The sequence below is a fragment of the Elephantulus edwardii genome, unplaced genomic scaffold (genome assembly GCF_000299155.1).
Source record: "Elephantulus edwardii isolate Elephantulus edwardi_28Jun2011 unplaced genomic scaffold, EleEdw1.0 scaffold00072, whole genome shotgun sequence".
Classification (NCBI taxonomy): domain Eukaryota; kingdom Metazoa; phylum Chordata; class Mammalia; order Macroscelidea; family Macroscelididae; genus Elephantulus; species Elephantulus edwardii.
In genome coordinates this window covers 3,216,156-3,243,044 of record NW_006399822.1, presented here as the reverse complement: position 1 = coordinate 3,243,044, position 26,889 = coordinate 3,216,156, and the positions used below count along the sequence as shown (strand labels likewise).

At 51.3% G+C, this 26,889-nt stretch overlaps 1 protein-coding gene across 1 annotated transcript in view; it reads right to left on the bottom strand.

Moving 5' to 3' along the window:
- The window catches only part of MBTPS1 (membrane-bound transcription factor peptidase, site 1), a 36,183-nt gene extending 17,847 nt beyond the window's left edge, over nt 1-18,336 (bottom strand). Inside the window, exons 1-11 of the mRNA XM_006888798.1 lie at nt 18,174-18,336; nt 16,971-17,228; nt 13,020-13,223; nt 12,372-12,482; nt 11,972-12,081; nt 9,496-9,612; nt 8,115-8,182; nt 4,245-4,347; nt 3,322-3,473; nt 1,637-1,798; nt 470-614 (exon numbers count right to left, since the gene is read on the bottom strand). Of these exons, the coding sequence (XP_006888860.1) occupies nt 470-614; nt 1,637-1,798; nt 3,322-3,473; nt 4,245-4,347; nt 8,115-8,182; nt 9,496-9,612; nt 11,972-12,081; nt 12,372-12,482; nt 13,020-13,223; nt 16,971-17,228; nt 18,174-18,336 (1,593 nt within the window). The remainder of the gene's footprint in view (nt 1-469; nt 615-1,636; nt 1,799-3,321; nt 3,474-4,244; nt 4,348-8,114; nt 8,183-9,495; nt 9,613-11,971; nt 12,082-12,371; nt 12,483-13,019; nt 13,224-16,970; nt 17,229-18,173) is intronic.
- Between the last annotated feature and the right edge of the window lie 8,553 nt (nt 18,337-26,889).

Genomic DNA, 26,889 nt, shown 5'->3' with positions numbered 1-26,889 from the left:
GAAACTCTATGTACAAACAGTGATCAGGCTGTTCGTTCACAGGGTCGCTATGAGTCGTCTACGACTTGACGGCATTAAACAACAACAACAAAACAACTACAAAAGATAACTGTCAAGTCACAAAGGTAACATAAGCTGTGTGTTTCAGAAAGAGCTGGAAGAGTGGCTGTCTGCTCGCCAAGGCTGGGAAGGCCTCTTCCATTCTTTCCTCTGTCCTTCACTGTTGTGATAACGTTTACACGGCAAATCCAAAGGGAAAAAGTACAAACATTCCAAGGCAAGACCTACTGGCCAACGCTAAGGCCTGGAGTTACCGGTGGGCAATAGGATGGTGGGAAAGAAATTGTCCTCGAATTCTGAACATGCCGAGGTCAATGAGGGTGAGCTCTGTTTTGGAAAGGACGCAGAGCAAACACCCTGTGACTGGCCACGTTCCCCACGCTCATTTCAACGTGAGGAGAAGTGTCACCTTGTCGACGATCCTGCCGGTGACCCCCATGCCGTTGAGGATGGTGACGTTGACGATCGTGGGCATCCCTCCATAGTAGATGGGCTGGGAGCAGTAGGGCCACATGTAAGGGCACTCGGTCAGGTCGATGTAGCTGGGGCTCAAGCTGAAAAACAGGATGGAGGCAGCATGGCACTTAGTCTTGCAGCAAAGCAACTGGACCTGACTGTCCCCGTCGCCTGGGCTGGGGTCTGCGCACCAAGCTTGGGCTGCTCTCCGTGCTGCTCAGCCCCAGGGCCAGTCTTTGGGGAACCCTGGCAAGGGAACCTAACTGTGCCGTGGAAGAGAGTACAGAACTCAGCACCGCGGAACGCAGCGTGACTCAACCCCGTGAGGCTGAGGAGAGAATTGCATGCCTGGTCCGCAGGCGGCTCCAGTCCATGTCTGAGCACGGGGGTGGGGACAGGGCAGGTCCAGCTCGCAGGGCATAGTTCTCCTAACGGGCCTGAGGGCAGAGGCTCTACCTGAACGGAAATGGTCTCAGCAAGAAGTCAGGGTTGAAGAGTCTTCCTCCCCAAGCCTTCTTCCCTACTCCTCTTCTCACAGGTGCTGGGCCCAGTCACAGCCCCAGTCCCCACTTGCCCTTCCCAGGGACCCCCGTGCCCTCAGTCACACACACCTCTCACTGAGGCAAGCCCATCTCTCTGGCAATGACTCCTTCTACAGGGTCTCAGCTAATACAGCACCTTCACCTAATTATCAAAACGCATCACCAGGACAGATAAAGGAAAATAAAAGCCTGATATCAATTAAAAGGAGCTCTGGTGGTGTTGGTTTATAAATCTAACTTCTGAAGCAAAAATTCAAAGGAAATTCTCTCACTCCTCTGTTATTAAAAACAAAAGGCTCCCGTGGGCTAAGAATCCAACAGAGCGGCAGAGAAGAGCTCTCCCAGGACAGGTGACCCAGGGTACGCTTGGTCAGTGCGGCTCTGTCTGCGGGTTCACACTCTGGCTGAGGCCGCCCATGCCCTGAGCACATGGTCAGCGTGGCTCTGATCCCTGGCTATCATTCTTGGCTGAGGACTCCCATGGACTTGGCATGCAGTCAGCTCAGCTCTGTCCACAGGTTAACTCTGTGCAGAGCTGGTAGCCAAGCATGGCCAGTGGGGGAGGGAACTGAACTGACCTGGCCTGGGGCCTGTAGCTGTTGAGGATCTGGTAGGCTCTCAGAAGGTCCAGCTTGCCATGACCCTGCTCGAACATGTTGACGCCAGGAAGCCTGCGGGCGGACGCGATGAGGGCCTGCTTCACGCTGGCCGGGTTTACCAGCTCCCGTTTCTGGACTGTGCTGGAGGCAGAGAGTCACAGGTTCAATTATCTTCTCTTATTAGAACACGAACATCAGATCAGACCCATGCTAGCAGGTGCAGGCAGGGATTCAGCCTAGGGGGGCCTTCCAGCCTAGGGGGGCCGTCTAGCCTAGGAGGGCCTTCCAGCCTAGGGGAGCGCCCACTACTGAGCTGGTCTGACTTCCCACCATGTACCTTTAGGACAGTGGTTCACGGGGGTCCCACCCACTGCCATCCAGTCAATCCCAACTCCTAGCAATGCTGCAGGGCAGAGCAGAGCTGCCTGGCAGAGTCCCCAAAGCTGTGAGCTTTACAGAAGCAGAGTGCCTCACATTCTGCCTCAGAAGCAGCTGGTGGATCTGAACTACCAATTTTTTGATTAGCATTTAGATGCCTGTACCCACAGCGCCACCAGGGCTCCTTACTTACAGGGGGACAATGTCTGTGCTAAAACTGTCACGACATGGGCTTCCCCATCTCATGGCACTGACCCCCCACTGGCTGGAAGGACATATGAGGTCTGGTTCCTTGGGGGCAGGGGCAGGGGGGAAGACCTGGATGGGCCAGACACGGAGGGCAAAAAGCAGACAGGGATTCCAGCAGGAATGAGGCACCAGAAGAGCAAAGGCCTTCCCTCTCAAATGGACTCTCCCATTTCCAGACCCAGAGCCTGTGTAAGAGGTCCCCCTGGTGGATGAAGTTTAAATGACCGTGTGGATAAGAGTCTCCTCCATTCTGTCATCAGGGTGCAGATGGACAGAAAGTCACACACAGGACAAGTCAGGGACACAGTCAGTGACACTATCCACACAGCGTGCGTGTGTGATATCAAAACCCAGCCCACCGAGATCAGCCTCGCCCTGGCTCACAGCCACGAAGCCAGCTCCAACGACATCTCTCAGCAACTTTCTGACCCTTCAACGCATCCATCAGACGGCTGTGATTCTATTCTGCTGCGCCTGAGACTGTACTAGTGTGTTAGCTGCAAAATTAAGGGTGAGTCACAAGCTCTATTCCAGAGTCTACGGAATCCCACAAGGCAAAGAATCAACCAGTGAGATGGAGACACTTCTCTGAGCTAAAGAAGTAGCAACTGTCAGTCCACTGGCTGGGCTTCTCCTTAATCAACAGGAAAAACAAAAAAATAATAGCAACAATAATGCTTGCTGTGGTTGGAGGTTCAAATCCATTAGCCACTGCATGGAAGGCAGACAGGCAGCCTCTGCCTGTACAGTTAAAACCTGACAATGTGTCACATCGGAATCAATGAAAGAGCAGCAGGTGTGGTCGTGGCTTCGGCTCAGCTCAGTGCCACACGGTTCAGGATCTACAAGGTGGCTGTGTAGACCTGGGCACCTCCTCCAGCTGGCTTCCAGGAGAGAGGACTCTGGCTCCTGAAGAGCATGGGGCCCGACGTGCTGGACGTCACAGACCTTCCTGGCGGCAGGAGTGAGGCTCCAGACACGTGCCTCGCATCCTGACAGCAGAGAGGGGGGGTTTATCTCCGCCAAACAATGCTCACCTGACGAGCAAGGTGACAGCACCTGCTACCACGGGAGAAGCCACGCTGGTCCCCGAGAGGGCCCGGCAGCCTCCTTTCACCCCCGAGCCCCGCACTCCGGCACCATAGGTGACGATGTCAGGCTTCACACGACCGTAACCCCCTGGCAGTTCCTGTAACAAGAGGAGCCAGGTTTCCACCAGATCACACACCAGAGACAGAGCTGTGAGCAACCACAGGAGAGCCTGGGGGTCATTATGGTCCAGCCCCAGAGAGGTACCATCTCTGTGAAGTTCACGGTAATACAGCAAATGGCCTGGTTGAGGACAGAGGACCGTGGATTCTCAACAGGACCAAATGCCAAGTGGCTGAACTATGACCCTACTGGAGTTATGTCTGCACCATGCAGCTAACTCTAACGCACATTTCTACAAACAGCACGTGTTGTTACGTGTGTTTGCCAACTCCTTCCCTCACCATGAGGTGTTTTCAGAAGCACCATTAGAAACATCTTTCTTTTTCACACTGCTGGGTTGTTGGGGTTTTTTGTTTGTTTTGTTTTTAAGAAAGCACAGCACAATAAAAACACCTGGGCTGGAGGCAGTGGCGGGCAAACCAACATTGACGGTGCATGTTCTATGTTGGGAACGTTTCCCCCAGGGCAGTGCAGATCAGAAGCTGTCCTGACCAGCTTCTCCTGTGAGGACAGGGTTGACTGTGACATGTGGGAGCAGCAGGGCCAGCAGGGAAGAGGGACTTACCTGCCCATTAACTAGGGTAAGTTGACATAACCCAGCTCACCTAACAGGGAGTTCTTTAGAGACAGGCTCAAAGGAAGTCAGACTGGAAAGCCCAAGCAGCCTCCCAGCGCCCCGCTATGAGGGGGACCGGCCGTCTGTGTCTCTGCAAACACCCCAGGCACAGGAGGTGAGGACAGCACGTACCCAGGTCGTCATGCCCCTGGAGGAAAAGCGGGCAATATTGTCTTCAAAGTCAATGCCCCCGACTCCAATCACATCCATCTGGTCAGCAGGGTTGTTGAGAGTGCTAGGACGAGGCACACAGACACAGGAGAAGAGAGGTCACTTGCAGGGCACACCCACCTGAGGGGAAGACCCCCGGGAGGCATGATGGCGTGCGGCTGTTTCTGGGCAGGGGCCTCTGGGGTGGCAGCTCCTCATAGCCGCCTGCAACATGCCACCCTCTGGCCTCTCCTCGCGTCTGACGCCTTCCTCTCACTGTGACGCCTGCCGTTCCCTCCCCTTCCACTTGCAGGCTCTCTTTCTCACTGGTCCAGGCGCTGAGAATGGCCCCTACTGAGGACTCAGTCCTGTCGCCATTCATGCCTCATCCTGTGACCTCACAGGACTTGCCAGTTGGCTCAGGAGTGTCCCCTGTGTCTCTCCTCAGTAAAGGGGCCACGTCACAGGCTCACAGCATCATGGGCAGAGAGCAGCCCGCTGTGGACACCATGAGCTGGAGCTCCGGGAGGAGACAGCACACCCACTGTGCCACCCCGTGCACCCCCTCACATGAGCACCGTTAGCAAAGGGCATTACAGAGCAGCAATGACCACGAAGCCGTTCACACTCTGAGGGAGAAGCCGTCCATAGTCTGACTGGTCAGCTGCTGGACAACCTGAGAGGCCACAGCCCCTGAGCCCTCGAGAGCAGGGTCCGCTGCCCAAAAATGCACCTCTGACAATTAATAACTGATTCCAACGGCTTAACAGGAATTGCAGCAAAATGGTGCAGTTGCTGCAGAAGATGGTTTGGCAGTTTCTCAGAAAGTAAAATAACATTAACAAGCGGTACAATTCCACTCTAAGTACACCCTCAAAAGACCTGAAAGCAAGGACTCAGACACCTGTAGGCCAGTGTGGACAACAGCCGAAAGGTGGGGGCAGTCCACGTGCCAGTTCACATAAGGGACACACTCCACGTGGCACATCACAGAAAGGAACACACTCAGCAACGAAGAGACGAAGCTGACCCCGTGCTCTGGGCCGGGCCACCTTGAAAACATTGCCTGGAGCGGATCATTCCACTTGTGTGAAATAACCAGGACGGGAAAGGCCCACACACAGAAATATCCCAGTCACAAAAGGACAAATATTACATGATGCCACTGTTGTAGAATGGGACTGTCCTTGGGGTTAGGGAGACACTGAGTAAGATGGGTTCAATAATGTATACTGCACTGAAGCAGAGGAGGGAGAGAACCGTCTAAAAGAGAGATGTAACTGGGTATTTCTGTCATCACAGGAGACTAGAGCGAGGGCTGCATGGTGGAGGGGACCTGGGGGAGGGTTTGTAAAACAATGAAAGAATCTTTTCTTTTACTTTTCCATAATTTTTGGACTCATGTACTTATAACTTGTTAGTCAAATTTGTGTCTTCTAGGTTGCAACACCCCCATGATACATCTTGAAGGATATGTACATGTACAGCCAAGCACAATCAATAAGAGTGCATCTGAATTCCAAAATCAATCTCCATAATAGTCTATGTGTTTCCTACTGCCAAAGGGGCCCTTTAGAGTAGTGAGAGAAGATCTTCACCCTGAAACCCACAGCGTCCCTTTTCAGCAGGAAGTAGCTAAGAGAATACGCCGTCCCCTTTTCCTTATGACTCAGGGTGAAGTCTCTCTCAGGGAGGAGTGATAGGGAATGGCAAAGGATACACTGACAAAGAAGATTAATCAGAACTGGCTTTGACAAGCACTGTGGCATTTGGACAAGAACAAACTGGGAGGAGGGTAGAGAGAATAGTGCAACAATGAATGAGTGGAAGCCCAAAATCTCTGTAAATGTTTATGAAAATTAATAAAATATAAAAAAAAAAAAAAAAAAAGAAAGGCCCACACACAGAAGTCCACCAGTGGCCACCAGGGCCTGGGGGAGACACCGAGTTGTACTTCAGGAGATGAAAAATACAGAGGCAGAGAGTGGTGACAATCCCACAATGTGGTGCAGTCATCAGAGTCAAGAGGCGCACTCACAGAGGGTAAGCTGGCTAAGTGCTCATTCCACGTATGTCACCCCACTAAGTCAGGGAAGAGAGAAATCAAGTGCCTGCTGGTAAAATGTGGGGTCCTGCTTCATATGGCTTTCCTAGCCATTGGCTTTAACTGTCACCACGCAACTGGGTGGAAAGCTTAAAGAGGTGGCTATAACCAATCGCCACGGGCTTGGCCAGTTCTCCCCTCCCACCAAGGTTAAGGTGAACAGGTTTAACAGCAGAGACTGGGAACCTCATTACCAGTAAAGAAAAAGCAGCAAAGAACACAGCACGTGTCCACAGGCCCCGTGTCCTACGCCGGTCAGAGGGAACCACACGAGCGCAGGCACAGCCTCAGCAGAAAACAGACTGACGTGAGACAGAGCCGACGGGGGCTGCTGCTCCTCGAGCCAGAGCCGCTGGCCAAGCTCGCTGAAGGACTGAGGCCCTGCCTGGGAGGGTGAGGGCTCTGCGACTGACCTCCGCCGTGAGGTTGAAGGTCACAGAGCCGTCGAGAGGCTGCTGTGAGGAGCAGCTGTAGCCTGCTGTCAACCTCATAAGCACAAACACGGCTCTGTGAGATCCGTGTGGCCACGGGAACGGCCTGAGAAGCAGCACAGCGGGGAGACAGGTGGTAGAGCAGCAGGAGGTGCAGGAGCGGAGGGCCCGTCTGACTCCCGGGAACTGGTGTGGTATCGCGCACGCTGCTGCCAGGGACCGCGCCCCTTTGTGAGGTCAGGTGCTGCGTCCCCACCCTGTCTTCGCTCCTGTTACACACGATCCCCGGTGCGCGACTTCTGGGTCCCCGTATCAAACTCTCTGGCCACAAGCTGCCAGGCTTTTGTTCACTAAGTGCCAACAATTCTTTTTTACCAGCTAAGAATGAAATGTAATGAACTCAGTGTTATGAGCAGGGGCTAGCCAGTCTCTGGCAGAAATGACCACTAAAGACAACAGTCAAAATTGCCGTTTTCCTGTCGTGTTAATCTCTCATCTGAGACGAGCTTCAAACCCCTGACAGAAAAAGAACTGCTTACGTGCTTTCCCTGCTGTGTCAGTTTTGCTGTGTTTATGACTTAAAGTTTCTAAAAAGATTGACCTGCATCAGTGAGTAGGAATCGACTCCTAGCTGACCCTCCAGGTTTGCAGAGGCAGTAAATGACACGGGAGGCTGCCCATCTTCACCCCAGAGCGGTCAGTGGATCCAAACCACTTGCCTTTAGGGTGGCAGTGCAGCTCCTTACCATGAAGCCACCACAGCTCCCTTCTAAAAAGGCAGGAGCATCACACTTCCCTCTGCGCCTCACTGTGCCTCACACATACAGTGGAGCCCAGCAAACACCAGAGAACCCGTGCAGCTATGACAGACTGCAGGGGAGGAACAGGCTAGGAGACTACAAACTTCCGGTCTCTCTCTAGATGACAATTTACAACAAAGTTTAAAAAGTTAAACAAAAACAAGAGTTGGCCTAGTGTTAGAAACCACGGAAGCTGAGGGGTGTGAACTCAAGAGTTCCCCACACACAGCTGTCCTGATTTCTGCTCTGCAAAGGTTCCCGCCAAAGCCAATCTCCTGATCACAGAGGTGAATTCCAGTTCACAGCGACCCCAGAGGGCAGAGCGGAACAACCCCTTTAAGGTTTCTAAGGCTGGACATCTTTCTCCCACAGACCGGGTGGTGGGTTGGAACGGTCAACCCTTCTTAGTCACCAGGAGTCTAGATAAAGAGGAAAGAAACAAAGACGGGGACAGACAGAAATAAGCTCTCAGTCCAAGAAGAGACATCCCCACGGCTGTCCCACTGCAGCTACTCACCCATAAAGGGGCCCGTCGTTGCCAATAGCAGAGACCATGATGACGTTGTTTGCCGTTAACTCCCACACCTACAAAAGCAGCAAGGGCTTACTTAGGATAAGACATCAAGTTTAAGGCACACGTACCAGCCCCCAAATCCACCACTTCTCAAAGCTGGGAGGAAAAGAAACTGTCCCCAGGGCTGATAAACTACACGGCCGAGGCCTCACCAATCCCGAGGCCAATCAACTAGACGGGACCTGCTGTCACGACCAGCTAGCTGTTCTCATCAGGGCCGTAATAAATGAGCTGCGACAGATGGAGGAAACGCAGAACTGATTCCAAATTCTTACAAAGTCCAGATCTGATGGACCAGCTGAGGCCAGAGAACTCGGAGACCAAGGCCTGAGGGACTCTACACCTTGAACCAAAAGTCACCTGAAGTCACCTTTTAACAAAGTTAACAGCTGGCACACTAACGGACCTCACCCAGGCACACATCGGGATGGGACCAGTTCAACAAGGCCAGCCCCGTGCAAAAGAGTCCATCCTTTAGCTGTGCAACGATCCTCACCCTCCCTTCTTAAGCCTCAATATTTTTTAATAAGTTGAATTCAAGTAATGCTCTGGAATGTAAAAATCCTATCCTGGAAATCCTATGTCCATGGGGAGAGAGCTGTGCTGAGGGTGCTGGCCGACCTGCCATGCCCAACGCGGTTTTTCAACTCACTCGGAAGCAAACATGAGAAGTTAAGGGGACCGGGAAACTAACGTACCAGAAACGAAACAAACACCACAATTACAGGGAAAGCTGACAGACTGAAAAAATATCAGGTCACAGAGCCATTTCTGAAAAACTGCCCGATGAGAATCTAGTTTACTGTACATACCTTTACTGAACACCTGATAAAACATGACAACTGGCTCCTCCTGTTCCAGTCAGATCTTATTTGATTGCGCGCGCGCGCACGTGCGCACACACACACACACACACACACACACACACACACACACCACACTCTCTACTAACTGGGAGGACTGGCAGGGAAGGGCCCATGAAGGCGGCTGTGTGGTTACAGGCAAGCCCGGAGCACTGGGCTGTCCCCTGCAGACGGCTGGGACACGGCTGTCTGTGCAGGACGCAGATGGGACTGCACACTTGAATAGACAGGAAGCAGAGAGCACTGGGAGCTGCTTACAAACACCACTTCTCATGATGCTCATCTGCTCAGTCTGACAAGCAAACCACTAAAGTTCACGTCACTGGCCATCTGTCGTCAGAAAGCTGTCCCTGTCTGGGTGAAGGGCTACCCAGCAGCCAGAAACCAAGCTCTCCAAGTAGTGTCCCCAAAGAAGTGGGCGTCACGCACACACTGTCGCTGTGCATGGTGACAGGTCCCACCTTGTCGACGAAGGGGTGGTCCATGAAGTCGGGGCCCCCGATGCTGAGGTTGAGTACATCAATCTTCTTCAGGATGGCGTAGTTGAAGGCATCCAGGAACCACGACGTGTAGGACACCTAGTGCATCGTCAAGAGCCGTCAGCACCTCAGGAAACAGCCACACGCCACGCACAGCTTTGTATCTCAGGGCGCCACAGACTCTCAAAGGAACTGCCCTTGACATGTGTTTTTTACTTTTTCCTCTACTGTTTTCCCCCAATTTATTTAATATTTACTGTCAATTAACACCACAAAACACACACCAATCTGACTATTTCTGCATACATAATCCTGTGGCACTGGCTACATTCAATCTTCCTCTTCTCCCTTAGCTGAGCCTTGACTGTTTACTAATCTAAATTTCAGAAATAACCCCCAACCATAAACAACGTTCTGAAGTTTAAGATGCTATCTCAAGGGGAGCTCTGGTGGCCTGGTGGTAAGGAGCTGCAACTACAATCCCAGAGGCACAGGGTTCGAATCCACCAGATGCTCTGCCGGGGAAGGAGGGACAATCTCCTCCTGTACCAGTCAGATCTGATTTGACGGTACACACACACACACAAAATAATTGAAAAAAAAAAAAGGGAAAAAAAAGATGCTATCCCACGAACTCCAAGTCTACGGAGAGGGAGCTGTGCTGGGGGCCAGCCTGCGACACTGAATCACAGCTCATCTCAGCACACACCTTGATGGATCGGGCCCCAGGCCTGTCTTGAGACACTGCACGTAAACATCCCGATTCTTCCACTCTCACTCACGGTGGCTGAGCTGGAACAGACTCCTGCCTGACACCTATTCAGTTTCTGAGTAAATCACACGAGACAAGACAGCCCATCTTTCTTCCTGGGGTTGACTGGTGGATTCGAACCGCCAGAGCAGAGCAGCCTCGGGGTTATCAGGGCCACTCCCTACACATTATGCCACTAGAGTTCCCTGTCCTTAATAAGGCTAAAGTATCTGTCTAGTCATCTTTGTTCTTCAACAAACTGAGGGACGAGTTGGACTAATTTTTAACAAGTGACCTCACTGGTGTATTTCTTTGATGTTCCTGTCCTCCTAATCTCTTCGTAGCAGTCAAATTACTATGTGTATACATGTAAGAGTCGCCTATGACTCGACGGCACTTAACAACCAGCACCACCACCACCATCATTTAAGAGTTCTCTTGGCTTAGTGGTAAGGAACTGCACTGCCAATGCAGAGGTACACGGTTCAAATCCACCAGCAGCTGTGCAGAAGGATGGGCAATCACCTCCTGTGCAATTAACTGCCCCTGAAAACTTGCTGGAGGGTCAAGTATGGGTCAGTTTCGATTTGATGGTACACAGTAACAACAGCATCCATTTAAAAGGCCCTGGTGGTGCACCCACTTGGTACTTGGCTGCTAGTCAGTGGGTTGGTGGTTCGTACCACCAGTCACTGTGAAAGTAAAAAGGAGCGGGGGTCTGCTCTCATATCGAGGGCAGCCTTGGGAAGCCCCACGGGCAGGGCTACCCACCCACGGGGTCACTGTTATCATTGTTTTCTGAAAAAAAACTCAGAGTTAAATTTACAGGGTAAATGGAGTAAGTCTAGTGATAAAGAATTCTTTTTGAATAAGGCCTTTTAACAGTTAGACTGAAGGGTGTGGAGCTATATTATTGAATACATTAATGATACACACGGAACGTTCTGCATCCGACAAAACCCACAAGCCTGGACAACGCAGAGAACGAACCAGCCTAAGTGCAGACTTCAGTGAACATGGATGGAGCAGAACTGGCTCAAGGGCTGTGACCAGCAGACCACACCCCTGTACAGAACACCCGGTGGGGACAGAATAAAGTGGGGCTGGATGATACAAGAACGCGCCATGCCCATGCTATTTCTCCACAGACCAAAGCCTACTCTCAATAGTAAAGTCCTTAAAGAAACAAAAAGGTAGATGTTTATATTCACTGTATAGGTGCAAAAGTTCTGTGAGAAGGCAGTTTCTAAGAAATGACGTGTGAGCCGCTGGGAGACAGACGCACAGGACCAGGCCCCTGTCCATGGGAAGGAGAGGGAGGGGGCCTCATTACTACACCACCCTCTGGGATTTCCCAACTAGTATGAACCACTCAAGAACAAAAACATCTATGCAAATGCCAGGAAACTCCCCCTTTTCTGTAAGTGGTCCCCCAAATGCTGGAAAAGCCCAGTGGTACAAAAGCTCCACCCGTCCTGATGTCTGGGAAGGGCAGGCCACATGCTGCATGGGACTAGGGGGTGTAAGTGTGTCAGGGGGAGTGGGAAGTCCGGCTCAGGTCCAGCAAGGAAACAGACAAAAAGTGCCGTCAGGGGTCTGTGGTGGGGCTGCACTTTAGGACCAAGATACAGTTCAGCAATGTCGACCCCTGCCGCATTTAAATGGGCGTGTGTGTCTCTCATTCATCAGTCTCTGAAAGTCACTCACCTGATTATTGGTAAAGACCCTGAAGATGTGGAGCTCCGCGTCCGGAGCAAAGCCCTGGCACTCCCGCATGCTGGCAATCACACCAGCCACAAACGTGCCGTGGCCCAGCCCTGCGTGAGGAAGGAGACGCATCATGCACGGCGGACGACCAGTCAGCTCAGAGCACCTCAGACAAGCTCCTGGGGCTCAGCCTCAGGGCCCCGCGCTGCCCACTGCCGCCAGCAGGAGGCCCGCCTGCCCGGGAAGCACCCTTTCTCTCCCGCAGCCCCACTTGTAGATGCGCTCTCGGCAGCCCTAACAAGGCCACCACCACGGCTGCCCATGTTCAGGGAAGCAGCGCGCCTGCGCCGACTAGGTCCCAGAGCTCGAGTGTGCGCACCACCCGGTCAGGGCAACCCACCGTCATCGAGCGTCCGCTCGTTGGTCCAGTTGGTCCTCTCCTTCACGTTCTTGAAGTGCGGATGCTTCTCGCTCAGCCCAGTGTCAAAGACAGCCACGCGGACGCTGGCACCTGCGTCCGGAGGGAAGAGCGCACGGCTGTGAGGGGACAGGTCACTCTGGCTTTGTCACAGAACGCCCTCCTTCGAGGGGCCTGCCAAGGATACGGGATGGAGACAGAGCTGGGAGCCTCGTCACCGCACTCTCTCAACGATGCGTGGACTACACAAGACCAGAAATTCCTCCGTCAATATGAAGACTCTCACTTGAAAAATTGCTCAACTCAAGGTCCCAGGAACTATGCTGCCTGAATTTTCTTCCTTCCCCTGAAAATTACAGAACTGTGGGGGTCTGCCCGTCAACTCTGGCTGTGAGTGGGGTGTACTCACATGTGTGGACGGAGAGAAATGTCAGGACCCACACTCCTAACAGAAGGGATGACAGCACAGAGGTAGATGCCCAGAGATGCAAGGGCCAGTGCCAACGTCCAGCTCAGGGGATGCTGGCAAGGATGTGGCACACGGACCACGGGCCTGTAGTCTCCAGGACTCAAGCCAGACGTTTCCTGGCTGCCAGAAGTGAGGCTGCTTCCCCAGTTTAGTGCACATACCTGTGTACCCCATCTGCCAAAGCACATCGGCCTGCAGCGTCTGGGCGACCTGCCGAGGGATGGCCCTCAGCAGCCGTCTGCTGGAGTGTCTGCCAGTGGCGTGCCAGAATCCAGAGCCCAGGGAGAGGCTGGCTCTCCGAAGAGGACGGGACGACTGCCATTTCTGGCTCCATCTGGTATCATTGCAGGGCACAATGGGCTCAGCTAGAGGCAAGGCAGACAAGTGTCAGACTGCAACTATTCCGATGCTTTTGAATCACAGTGGGAGAGAGTCCGGACTCTCCCACAGGCTGCCGTGGAGCGGGTACAGCCTGGTGCTCCTGAGGGGAGAAACTACTTCTCACATACTCTGGGCATGCTGTCAGGGAAAAAGGAAAAAGGCACCATGCCAGGAAAGGTGGCGAGTCAGAGAGAGAGAAGATCCTCAACGAGATGGACTGCCACAGCGACTGTAACTACAGCTCACACGCAGCAGAGATGGTGAAGACGGCACGTGACAGGGTGAAGTTCTCAGGGGGCTGTGGGTCGTGGCTGAGTCCATGACACCTGGCAACAGCAGCTACCCACCAAGGACCAGTGTTCTGAACACAGACTCGGCTGCCTCTGAAACCGTGCATCAAGGACAGCCGGGCTCTCGCCCTCTCTCCAAGGCATTTCCCAGTGCTAATGACACAGGCCAGCTGTCACAAGATTCTCAGAGTTCTCCCCAAATTCTTTAACCAATAAAAGGTGGAGAAGGGCTCATATTCTCTAAGAGAGACAGCCAACTATGACACTAAAACTGAAGAAAACCTTGACTTTTTTACTAACAACTTGTACTCAAGAGAGGAAGTATAATAAAGAAATAAAAAGGCTGAGGCGGCCAGAATCGAATCATAATGCTTCGTAAGACTAGGAAAAGACTATGGAATACAACTATGCTTATCTCTGCCCAAGAATCAGGGGAACCTTTCCCAAGTTTATATTGCTTGATAGAATTTTTCCCTACTGGTCTGACAGCACACCTTTTATTCTGAAATGACACTGCATGACTATAAAGAAAAAAAGCAAACATGTATAAAAAAAGAAGGAATTATTAAAAACATTCCCCATGCTCTGAGATCCTATCTTCTACAGAAACAGAGAAGTGACTTCACCCCTGAAGGCAGGCTGGGCCCACTGCTGGGGGCTATGCTTTCTAACACACAAAGCGGAGCCAAGAAACGTGGTCAATCGGCACACAGCAGCTCTCAGCTCCTCCTCCACCACTGCTCATAACCCAGAACGGTTATCAGCGGATATTTCTAACGTGTGTACTTCACCCTCGAGAATGCGGGCATCTTTAAAGAACTATGAGCGAATGCACACTGGGTTGTTCTGAGTTTCAGGCAACTCAATGGCACATAATGGCAACATCCTGAGTGTGTGAGTGAATTGGAGTGTGCTGGAATTCTTCTTTCTTTTGACTTTGTTGGTGATTACACAACTACACACTTTGGTAAAATCCTGCCAAACACTAAAGAGGATAAATTTTATGGTCTATAAGTTAGCTCTTAGAGAAGAGATGGAAAGTCAAAGAAATGCAGTCTTCCCCTTTACTTTTCAAAATGCATGCCATAAAGACCAAACGGTATCTCAAAACAGTCCTCAAATTAGAAGGATGCATCCATAATACTCCTGGGTCTGTTCCTAATGCATGTGACTCTTGTTTTAATCTCGCTCTCCCAGGCTACACCCACTAAGAGTACAAGGACCTGGAAAAACACACACTCGAGTCCATTCCATGAGAAAACTATTGACACAGCCCAACTGAAATGCTTCAGACTAAGCTTCCTGTGTTGACTGTTGCTAAGCCAATAGCAGGGACAATACTGGAGGCAGTTAGGCAAGAACAATATTTACAAGGGAGGGATCTGGTCAGCTTGCCTTCAACAGACCAGACTGTCTGGGAGCGCTCCATCCTGACCAGGCTTCACTCTTCAGAACAAGTAGAGAATCTTCAAAGGAACCAATTAAAATGGTGAGGAGCCTTGTATCCAAAGAGCTGGAGAGACTGGAGATTTTTATTAGCCTGAAGAGAGACAACTGAGAAAGCTGATACAACGGCATCTTCAATCATCAAAGAGAGACAGCCTCACAGCATCTTCCAACACTGTCTGCGGAAAACAGACTCCCTTTGACTTGGAGCGCCACTGGAGAGGGTAACAGCTGGGATCCCGTATGAGCGCACTTTCAACCCCAAATGAAAGCAAGCCTTCCTAACAGTGAGAGCCAGGGGAACCACAAGCCGAAGGGCTCCCCACATCATCCTAAACACACTGAGGGTGCTGCATTTGCATCTTTACAGAGGAGCCTGCTGCTCCCGAGCCAGTCCACGTTGTTGTGTGTGCTGAGTCAGAACTGACCCACAGCTGACCCTCCAGTCACTTTTCAGAGGCACTGAACTGCACAAGGGGAGACTGCCCATCTTTCTCCTGTGAGGCAGCTGGTGGATTTGAACTGCGTACCTCTGAGATGGCAGTGTAACTGCTAACACTCCCTACTGCTGGGGTTCATGATGCCGAGTCAGCTGTGACTCACCATCAGAGGGAAATCCTGCCTGACCCGCGGCACCCGCAGAGCCTGCTGTGCTGAAGACCACAGCGTCCGTCCCTCGCTGAGGGTCTTCTTCCTCTTCTCCAACACTCTCCGCACTGCCATGCATGCGTCAGAACCACCACTATACAGATGGGAAAACGGAAGCTCAAAGAGTCACCTGGCAGGCACAGGATGAACCAGGTCAGTCATGGGGTTCGGAGTTTCCGTGGGAGATGCCAAGGAGCCATGCCCGAGACAATCACACGACACGTGAGCAGGGCACAGAGGGGGCTGTTGAGACCGATGCCTGTGCTGGAAACGCGGCACCTGCACATCTCCTCCAGTGCTCAAGAGTGCTTCAGGTCACAGAAGGAAGGAGACAGCACAGCGCACCTACTCAGCTCACTGCACAGGGCTCGATTTGTGTTTATCTCCCTGGCTGTTTTGAGATCACTGTTTTTTAAGGTGAGAAGACAACATGAAACAAAAAAACCAGCAGAAGCATCCCTGACGATATGAGCCACTTGGACTCAGCAGCTGAGAACCCGCCATCACAGGAAGCAAATGCTCACCTGTCTCCACTTGGGTTTCATCACGTTTTTTCCCTTATCACACTAAGACCTCAGCGGCTCTCAGATCTGCTAGACAACAGGAAAAGGGAAAATGAGGCACAACGTCATTCCTTTTCCTCCCAGGAAAAGAAATGAGGGCACACACTCCTAACACTAGGAGTCCACTGCCCTGACTTACGACAGATCGGGGGAAGCATCCTGATAATCTAGAGGCTGGGAAGAAAGTGACGAACGTGCAGTTTATGTTTTAGCGTAAACTCCACCTTTACAAGAGCAAGTTGTAGAAAGGGGGAAAGGTCTAAGTGTCAAGCTAAACAAGGCACCATTAGAATCCTGCCCCCTTCATACCCAGCTCATGACTTAAAAAGCCCATGTGTGGACAGTCATGAAGCACTGAGAAGGAAAAGAGCAGATGCTATCCACGAACACCTTCTAAAAGCGCAAATGAAAAGACCTCTTGCCAGGAGTAAAGACGCAAGAGAGGAAGGAAACTCAGATTTGCTCCCAAGGCTGGAGTGGAGAGGTGCCCTCAAGGTTTGAAGGCCCCGAGACAGGATGGTCGCTGCCATTCTCAACCAAAGACCTCAGGGTTTCCGCCACTAGAACAGAAAGCCTCAATTAAAAAGAAAGAAAATTCCTGCCAAGGAAATGTTCCAAATCTGTGAAACTAGACAAGGGGCTCGGGTGTGCACTGTTGTCCTTGCCCTCGACACTGCCAGTCTGTGATTCCCAGTCAAGAGCTGGGGAGGGGCGTCTGTGTGGACATGTGTTCCACGACTCAGGGACACGAAGGGGAGAGAGAGGCCAGGGGTACGACACTCACATTCCGCATACTTGAGGGAGCGGAAGACTTTGCGCTGGGGGGTGACGCGTTTGATGTTCGGGTGGCCCTCGAGGGTCAGCAGCCCCGCCTTCTGCTTCTCTTTGATCTGAATCACCTCAAAATCACTGGGGTAGTCGCTGGATGGGTTGCTTCGAGGGAGAATCCTCCAGTTGTCGACCTCGCTGCTCCTCAGAGCGCTGGAGATGAAGGAGTTCCGAGCCTTGGCGGTAAAGTACCCGTTGAAGGCCACAATGTACTCTGTAACCAACAACCACAAATCAAACATGTGAAGCGACGCCCATGCAGTGCCAAGAGTCAGAAGTGTCCCTGTTTCTGAGGAAGAGTCATTCAGAGGAAATCCTATAAACCTCACGTGAGGAGGAGCCAGGCCTGATGTGACTCAAGGCCTTGGACAGCAGATGGCAGGGCCTCTGACCACACCCGCACACAGGCTAAAACACCCCCAACCCACTGCAGCCAGTCAGTTCCGAGCTAGGCGACCCCTCACTGGGTTGCTGAGGCCATAAACGCAAACAGGAGCAGGCTGCCCCGTCCTTCCTCTGCAGGGTGGCTGCTGGGCTCCAAAGGCCGGCCTTCCAGGTAGCAGGTCAACATTTACCTCAATAACTCACTTACGTCACTCTAACTCAGACACTAAGAGGTCGGTGGTTTGAACGCACGAGCTACACCCTGGAGGAAAGATGAGCAGCGACTGCCCGTGAAGAGTTACAGCCTCGGGCCTGACACAGGGACCCCACTCGATGGCGGTGATTTCACTTCTATGTTTGCATTACTTTTACAAAAGCAGGTGTTAACAGAAGTTTGTGTGTACAGACAGAAGATTTCTGTAAGCTTCTCAAAAAGGAATCCAGGCAAATAACTGCTTGGCTCCGTTTTACTAAAAACAGTGACACAGCCTCAGAGTGGACCACAGTTCACTCACTGGCTGTGTCTCTCACTCTCTGCAGCAAAAAGAGCACCCCTGTCCCAGGAATCCAAACCCTGGGAAACCACTGAGCAGACCCACTCCTTGTCTCATTCAGCTCTATCAGGAAAACCAGTGTTAGCCAAGTTGGCATCCAGGGGCTCGGCCTTGGCCTCATTTGAAATTTAACGCAGAACAAGAATGCTGGTGGGCAAGCATTAACATTTAAAGCAAATCTGAGAAAATCGGAGGTTCTGAGATTGAAAACGGACTGTTACCATATTCCACCACAGTGGAGGAGAATTCCACCTTCAGGGTCAGATGGGAACAGCCAGGGCAGGGGCCCTTCTCGAAAGGCCTCTTGTCCAGTCTGCTGCCCAGATGTTTCCTCCCACAGAGCAAAACCACCAGCAGCAGCAGCCAGATGTGGACCAGCTTCATGGTCGTGAGCAGGTCTGGTCAGACAATCGCATAAATTCAAATCACACTGTTTGCTTCCTTGATTAGAAGTTAATTTGTGTTCCAGCCAGAAGCTGAAACATTCCTGATCAGCCGTCCTGCAGTCTTGTCCAACGTAAATAAAAGGGAAATTTCATGGCCTTTTGTGGTCTCGGCCTGGACAGAGCCTTTCATTTCTTTCTTCGCTTCTTCTCCATCTTGGGCAGCAGGCTCCTCTCTCAGCCAAGACTACTGAGTCCTGTACTCCATTTGCACCATGGAGACAAGGTCCAGTGGCGTCAGCGGAGGGATCGCTTCCTCTCACTCAACCTGCAAAAGGAAAGACAGTGCACAAGCCGTCAGAGGAGCTGTGGCCCAGCGGACTGGGAGCGCTCACAGCTCAGCCTGCGCTGCAGCCAGCGACCCCATGCATCTCGGACAAGAACTGCACTCCACAGCGTCTGCCCTGGCCGACTCTTCACGTGGACACGGTCAGGCTGCTCTTCCGAGGAGCCTCTGGGAGGGCTTGACTTTCCAACCTTTCCTGGGACACAAGTTAGGTAAAAGGGCCAAAGGGGTGCCTCAGTTATAAGTAACACAAGCACAAAACACTAGTTCATTTTTAATTATGTCACACCTGGCTGGGGGAGGGAGGGGGGCAGAGCTTTAAGGTAGCTTTAAAAAAATTAAGAAAAATGGTAAAAAACCCAAAACACTAAGAATAACACTACAACAGTAAGTGCACTGGCACCCTAGGAACCAGAGAGGGAGGATTCACAAGCCTGCTGTGCAGGTAAGGGGCCTGCCACGCTGCGAAGGTGAAGGGGCCTGCCACGCAGGGAAGGGGACTGCTGCTGGGCCCCTGGTGCCTGGGAGGAAGGGAGCAAGGCCAGCAAAAGGGGACAAAGCAGAAGGCTAAGGTGGGTATGACAAGACAGTAGCTTGCATCCTGGCCACGCCAGAGGTTAAGAGGGTCAGATCATGGCTGTTGATGGTGGAGTGGACAGGCCCTGCTGATGCACCGGACCCAGGGGCTGGGGGTGAAGTGACAGGTCGAAGCGTCTGGAGCCCACGCTGAGGAAGATGGGGAGGTGCTCAGAGAGGCAAGTTCTAAACATGTTAAATCTTGGGCAAGCTCCAGCAAAGGGAGGGGCAGTACCCTTGGTCCCACTTCCTATTCTGAGGGACAAGTAGGAGGAGGGAATGAAAAGAAAACCAGCAAGAAAGAATGCCTTAAGGAAGAGTAGTTAACAGAAGGAGACCACTAGTTTGGTCATTTAAAAGGCTTCTGATTCCTTTCGGGAAAGCGAGGAGTGAGCTGGTCTCCACAAGGACCCCCTGTGCCAGGACTGCCACCAACCTGCTCTGTGCCAGACTCACCCCTGAAAGGAGGTGCTCTGAGGTATAATGCCTTCCAGGAGAGAGGGCCACCTGAGGAGGCAGCTTCCTGCTCTGGTGGGCTCTGGGGGCCCAAGTTTAATTTCAAAAGGGGCTAAAGTCCAAGCTCTAAAGAGGACATTCTTCTCAAGGACTTAGGTGGCCCACAGGAGGAGCACTGGCGGTGCAGCAGTCAAGTGCTCAGCTGCTAATGCAGAGGTCACTGGTTCAAGCCTATCAGTGACTCCAAGGAGAATGCCGAGGCAGCCTGCTGTGAGCTTACAGCCTCAGACACCTCACAGAGGGCTGCAGAGAGCAGGAGTCAGTGAGAAGGCAGGGGCTAGATCATACTCAAAGGGGCCTTGGTGGCACAGCAGGCGAGGTGTGGGGCTGCGTACTGAGGGACTGCAGTTTCAACCCATCAGTGATTCTGAAGAGATGATGAAGTGTGCTCCTACTAAGATTTATAGCCTTGACTGTAAACCTGAGGAGCACCACCAAGCCACCGGAACTCCCTGATCAAAAGGTAGGTGGTTCAAAGCTCTTAGCTGCTACGTGAGTGAAATATGTGACAATCTGTTCCCATAAAGATTTAGAGCCTCAGGAACCCTATGGGCACTTGGAAACTTCTTACAGGGCCACCGTCTTACAGGATCACGATGGATCGGAATCAACTCGGCAGCAGAGTGTTACACTCCAAGGAACCGAGAGAATTCTCACACATTCTGAAAAAGACGAATTACAAATTACCTCCCCTGTTTCTACGACCCACATCTTAATATTCAGGAAACACTGAAAGAAAAGTAAGTTGCTGGGAAACATAAAAATCTTTCATAACATTTAAAGGGGGTCATTTACCAGTAGGTCTTTAAGTGAACACACATTTCACCTAAAACATCCAAGAGAACAGAAAGCTACACTGAGTGCTGCCCAAGCGGCGGGCACTGTTTTCAGTCACCCAATCCTCTCCAGACACAGTCATTCCTCACGTTTTCTGGAGGAGAAAACTGAGGCCTGGAGTAGTTGAGATGAGGATGGCACAGGATAGGGCAGGGGTCCGGTCTGATGGTCAAGGGTTCACCTTGAGTTATAACTGACAGCCTGTAACAACAAAGGGGCAAGTGAGTCCCACAGATGGGTGGTGGGGACTCCTGGGGGGAGGGCGTTCTGGCTCAGGCCACCCTGGAAGGACAGCAGGCTAACTGCTCTTCTCATCCCTTGCCTAAGCATTCATCCAAAGGGGCATGAATGGAAAGCCTACAATCTATGTCTAAGAATGCGCACTGCAAGACTGTAATTGGGAAGAGGAGAGACCAGCTACGGCCACCATACCAAGGGTCTGGCTATGCGCTCTGGGTGCCCTCCACCATGCGCTGTCAACTGGTGCAGCGGCCCCCAGAGACGCTTACATCCTCAGCCCTGGGGCCTGCACCAGCCTTGCACATGGCAGGGTGGTGCCATGAAGGACCTGGCCATCGTGCATGACCCAGGTGGACAGCACAGACTAGAAATTCTGAAGGATGGGCTGCTATGAGGTAGAACTCCAGTGGAGGGTCTGTCCAAGGCAGAACCAAAGTCAACGGCAATGGGTTTGGTATTAGTTTGGCAGTTTACTATGTGTGCAATGATGTTGTCACTGTTTGCTGTGCAGTCAGAACCAACTCACAGCTGACCCTCCGGCAAGTTTTCAGAGGCTACTGCCTCACAGGAGAGGACACTGCCCATCCGTGTCCTGCAGAGCAGCTGGTGGATTCAAACCACGCGTCTTTGGTATTGCAGCACAGCTTCTTACCACTGGGTCATCATGATGGAAAGTTTGAAACACTGTGAGGACAAGCAAAACGGAGCACAGGGACACAAAGGGAGCAAGTGTCCTTAGAAGCAGGGTCGCCACAAACTTTCAATTTGTATTTTTTTAAAAAGTAGTAATGTTGTTATCTACAAAGCCCAATAAGGCAAAGCACAATGAAAGAAGGTTGGCGGTGCAGGAAAGGACCCAGCTGACAGCTCCCACTCCATACTGTGTAGAGATTCTCCCACTGAAAACGTGCACAGGGAAAGTCGATCCCGACAACAATAATCCTGGGAAGAAGTCAAGAAGCCAGTCCAGGTGATGGGCGTGGACTTGCAATACCCTATAAACATCTAATTACGCAGGGAAGCCTACTTTTTAATAAACTGGTTTTGGGAAGAGCTCTGGAGAAGACTCCAAATTGTGAAGGCAACAATTCATTTCAATTAAAATCCGGCTGCAAATGTACCACTTTGGTGACTAATTACACACGCGGATCTATTACCATTGTTAAACAGGCTAACATTTAAGGAGTGCCAGATCTCGGCGGTTTTAAAATAAAGGTGTGTTCATAAGCATTTCTCCCAGCATAGTCTGTCTGCCAACCCAAATAAAGCAACTGCTGTCAAGTTCATTCAGACCTAGAGCAACGCTGCAGGACAGAGAACTGCCCCAGTTTCCAAGGGTTATAATAGTTTTACCAAGCCAGACAGCTTTCTCCTGAGGAGCAGGTGATGGGTTCAAGCACCAACATTCTTTTTTGTAGCTGAGCACTTTAACCACTGTGCCACAACGGTTCTCTCTGCCACCACATCTAAACAACCCACAAATTATCCAGGCTAAAGTCTCCACGGGCAGCAGCTGAGCGCCCTTGGTCTGTGTCTTGTGCTGCCTACGACTTCCTGCATGCTGCTGTGACTGTTGTTAGGTGCGATCACGTCCACTCCGGCTCAGAGCAGCGCTGTGTAGAGAGAATGAACACAACGCTGGCCAGCCCTGGCCGTCCTCACAATCACTGCGGTACGTGAGCCTATGAGGAAAGTCACTGTGTCAGCTCCACTCTGCCTCTTTCTCACTGGCCCTCTACCAAACTTAAGGCGCCCTGGTGGCCTCGTGGGTAAGGAGCTGTGCTCACAATCCAAAGGCAGACAGTTTGAATCCACCACCTGCTCTGCTGCGGAAGGATGGGCAGTCTCCTCCCGTGTGATTCAGCTTCTGAAAAGCCACTGGAGGATCAGAGCTATATGCCTGTTTCAACTCAAGAGCACTAAGAACAACAATCACTGAGCATAAAACCCTTCCTTCTGGAGGCCCCAAGGTACAGAGATGACGTTTTGCCATTCTCCAGGCGCCCTTCGCCCTGCACAGATCTGTCTGTCCTTCCGGCAGTCCACAGACATCAGAGGAGTTCTGCTGGGATAGTTTCCAGGGAGTTGTGCAGCCAATCCAAAGGCCACACCTCTCTGGTAGTTCAAATCCACCAGTGGCTCCTCAGAAGCAGCAGAGGCAAGCTTCTCCCATGATGAAAACCCACTGGAGAGTCGGCAGTGAGTCTGTTTCAATTCGACAGCAGTGAGAGAGACTGTGTATTCAACAGGATTTAACTACACCACAATTCAAAAGCATCAATCAAGTTGTTCTCCTTATTTCATGTCCAATTTTCACATGTGTATGCTGTTGTCGCTACGTACCATGGAGTCGTAATGGACCTACAGCTGACCCTCCAGTGGGTTTTCAGAGGCAGGACACTGCACGGGAGGACACTGCCATCTCCTTGCCACAGAGCAGCTGGCGGGATCTGAACCTCATCCCTCTGGGTGGGCAGTGGTGAGGAGCTGCATCACCCACCCCAAGGCACACGACGGTCATCCACTAGCTGCTCTGCGAGACAAACCTGAGCAATGCCCTCTCACGTAATGCACTCCTCTGAAAATCTGCTGGAGGATCAGCGAGGGGTCCATTCTGACTTGATGACACAGCAACAAGAAGACATGCATACGAGGCGACTGACAATCGCACAGCCGTGGTCACACGCACCTTCGTTCTCAAAGTGACAACCTTGTTCTACAGCACTCTGAAGAAATCTTTGGAAGCAGAGTTGCCCAGTGCAATACACCATTTGGTTTCATGGCTAGTGCTACTACCATGAGTGCTGATTGTGTATCCAAGTAAAAGAAAATCCTTGACCAATCTTTTCTCCATTTATCAAGACGGTGACTACTGGTCCCGTGGTGAGGATTTCTGTTTTCTTGACGTTGAGCTGTAATCCATATAAAGATTACAGTCTTTGGTCTTCTTCAGTAAGTGCTCCAAATCTTTCTCACTTTCTTCAAGCAAGGTGTGTCATTTGCACAATGCAGACTGTTGATACATCTCCCACCCATTATAATGCCAGTCTTCCTCATATAATCCCTGCTTCTGGGATTATTTGCTCAGCAAACAGACTGAATAATTATGTTAAGAAGCTGTAACCTTGAAACACACCTTTCCTGATCTTAAACCACTAAGCCTGGGGCAGAGAGCACTGATGTCCTAGTGGTAAGAAGCAGCACTGCAATCCTGAAGGTTCATGGTTCGAATCCATCAGGTGCTCTGTGGGAGAATAGGCAATCTCCTCTCCTGTGATTCTCTGTCTCTGAAAACTCCCTGGAGGGGCAAATATGGGTCACTTCCGAATCGATGGCACACAATAAATCTGAGGTATTCCAAACTTAGTACCTTCCTTCCTTTATTTTAAATTTCCCAAAGAAATTGTAGAGATAAACAAATCTAGTTAAAGGTTTTCTGCAGCACCTGTAAACTGATTAGGCCACAGGGAAGGGAAATGCAACTTGTGAAGACTCATTTTAAACCAGCTCTGCTATAAATCAGTATTAACTGAGAGTGACCCTACCACAGCAGGACTGTCCCCTAGCGTTTCCAAGGGTGTGGATCTTTATGGGAGGAGCTCTGGGGGCATGAGGCCTTACATGTTGTACTGTTAACAGAAAGGTCAGCCATTTCAATCCACCAGCTGCTCCCAGGGAGAAAAATGGACAGTGCCCTCCTCTAGGTATTTACACCCTTGGGACCAATGGAGGGTTGGTTGCTGCAAATTCAAATTGCCTTGAAGGCCACGGGTTTATCTTTTTAATTGTCTTTATGGAAATACTATTGACTATGTAAAGGCACTTAACAGTGGGGTCATAACAAACTATGTCTAACACTTGGAAGAATGGGAATCCCGGAACTTAACTGTGTGCATACAAAATAAACACCTAGACCAAGAAGCTGTTTTCTGAACAGCGTAAGGGCACACTGCCTGGCTGAAAATTGGGACAGAGGTGCATCAGAGTTGTAGCCTTCCTCCATACTTATACAATCTGAATCCTGTGCAAGTTATTCTAGAAGCTGGGCTCTATGAAGGAAATGAGGCATCAGGGTCAGAGGAAGACAACAACTTCTGTTGTGCAGATCAAGCACCCATGCTCGATGAAAGTGAGGCCTTGAAGCACTTGAATCAGAAAATCAACGCCTGCAGTATGGATTGGATCTCTGCATCAATAAGACAAAAAATCCTCACCCCAAGACCAATAAGCAACCTCATGATAGAGAAAGAAAAGGCTGGAATTGTTAACTATTTCATCGTTCTTAGATCCACAACAAACCTTTGAGACCAGCAGTCAAGAGACCAGGAAATGTACTGTTTGGGGCAAGGCTATTGTCAGGGACCACTACAAATCCCTGAGGAGCAATGACACAGGTCTGATGCAGGTCATAGTGTTTTCAGGCGGTTACTATGCATCTGAGAGCTGGACAGTAAATAAGGGTGACAGAAGAAGAATAGTGATCTAATAGATATAGTAATATCTGAGCGACAGTGTTAGAGGAGAGTACAGATCCCATGAAATGCCAAAGAACAAACAGATATGTCATGGAGACAGTCAGTCAGAATGCTTCGTAAGTGGCGCAGATGACAAAGTTTTTGTCTCACGTACTTCAGGCACGTTGCAAGGAGACACGATTCCTTGGTGAGGGACATCACGCCTGGAAAGGTGGAGGGTCAGCTGAAGAGAGGAAGACCCTCAATCAGATGAAATGGACGGGATCCTAGGGCTGCCCTGAGTCACTCGAAGGCACCCAGCAACAACAATGGAAACACTGGTAGGTGGGGAGACAAGCGACTAACAAAAAGCCCACTCCACCTACAGCTCCAAAGAAGAAAGATGGACAATCTCCGCATGTGTGACTAACAACCTCAGAAACCCACTGCAGGGGGGTCAGCTCTGAGTAGGTTCCAACCTGACAGCACGGATTTGAGGAGTTTTTTTGTTTCTTTATGGGAACGGACTGATACGTTCTTCTCCAGAGGAGTGGCTGGTCAGTTTGAACCTCAACCTTTAGGTCAGCAGGCCAGCGTTTACTCACAGCATCACCAGGGCTCCTCACACTTCTCCAAGCCCTTCATTTCTAAACATGTACAAAAGGAGGCCCAGAAAGGAAAGCCGGTAATAAGTGTGGTTAACACCAACCAGGAGCACATCTCCAGAATTCCACCCTGAGCTTTTTGCTCCACTCTGGGCATTGGGATGTGTCATTCAGGGCTTAAACACTATGCAAACATTTAACTTAACCTGTGTTGACTATGGGTCCAGGTTCTCGGAGGCCTTGATGGAACACTCGGGGTAGACACGCTTACAGAAATTATGCTGGTGACTTGCATGCGTCTTAAGTAGGGCATGTGGGTCCAGGGAAACGCGGGGCTCTCAAATCCTACAGGTTTCAGTGGGGTCCGGGAGTGAAAAGAAATCACATGCCCCCCTGGCCCCGGGCTTAGGGAAATCTACATCTTCAAAAATCCGCAGAAGAGTATGTCTGGGGATATGAGATGTGGACAGTCCTTGTGTCCGATGTCCACAAAAGTCCACCGAAGCTCTCCTGGTGCATACCTAGATTTAGAGGAGTTTGGATCTTAAGACAGAGCGACGTGCTAAGTTAAAGTTTATCTCACATAAAGATCGACTGGGAAGACACAAAAAAAGAGCGTGGAAGGGGACACGGCAGGCTGTAAGTCACAGGTGTCCAGGGACAAGGGCTGGGGGCCAAGGGGGCTGCTGGGGTTTCTACGAGTGTGCCAAGAGGCACCCAGCGCTTTATAAAGGGCACTTTGAACATCTCACTGCTGTCAAGTGGATTCCAGCTTGCAGCGACCCCGCAGGACCGAGAACTGTCCCACTGGGCTTCCAAAGCGGTCAGTCGAGAGCAGATCGGCAGGGCCGTCTCCCACCGAGCGCCGGCTGGGCTCGAACCGCCGACCGCAGTGAGCACGGCGCCTGCAGCGCTCCTGTTTTGAACGCACGGACCCCGCGCCCGCGGTCCCCGCACCCCCAGCCCCGCGCAGCCCCGCC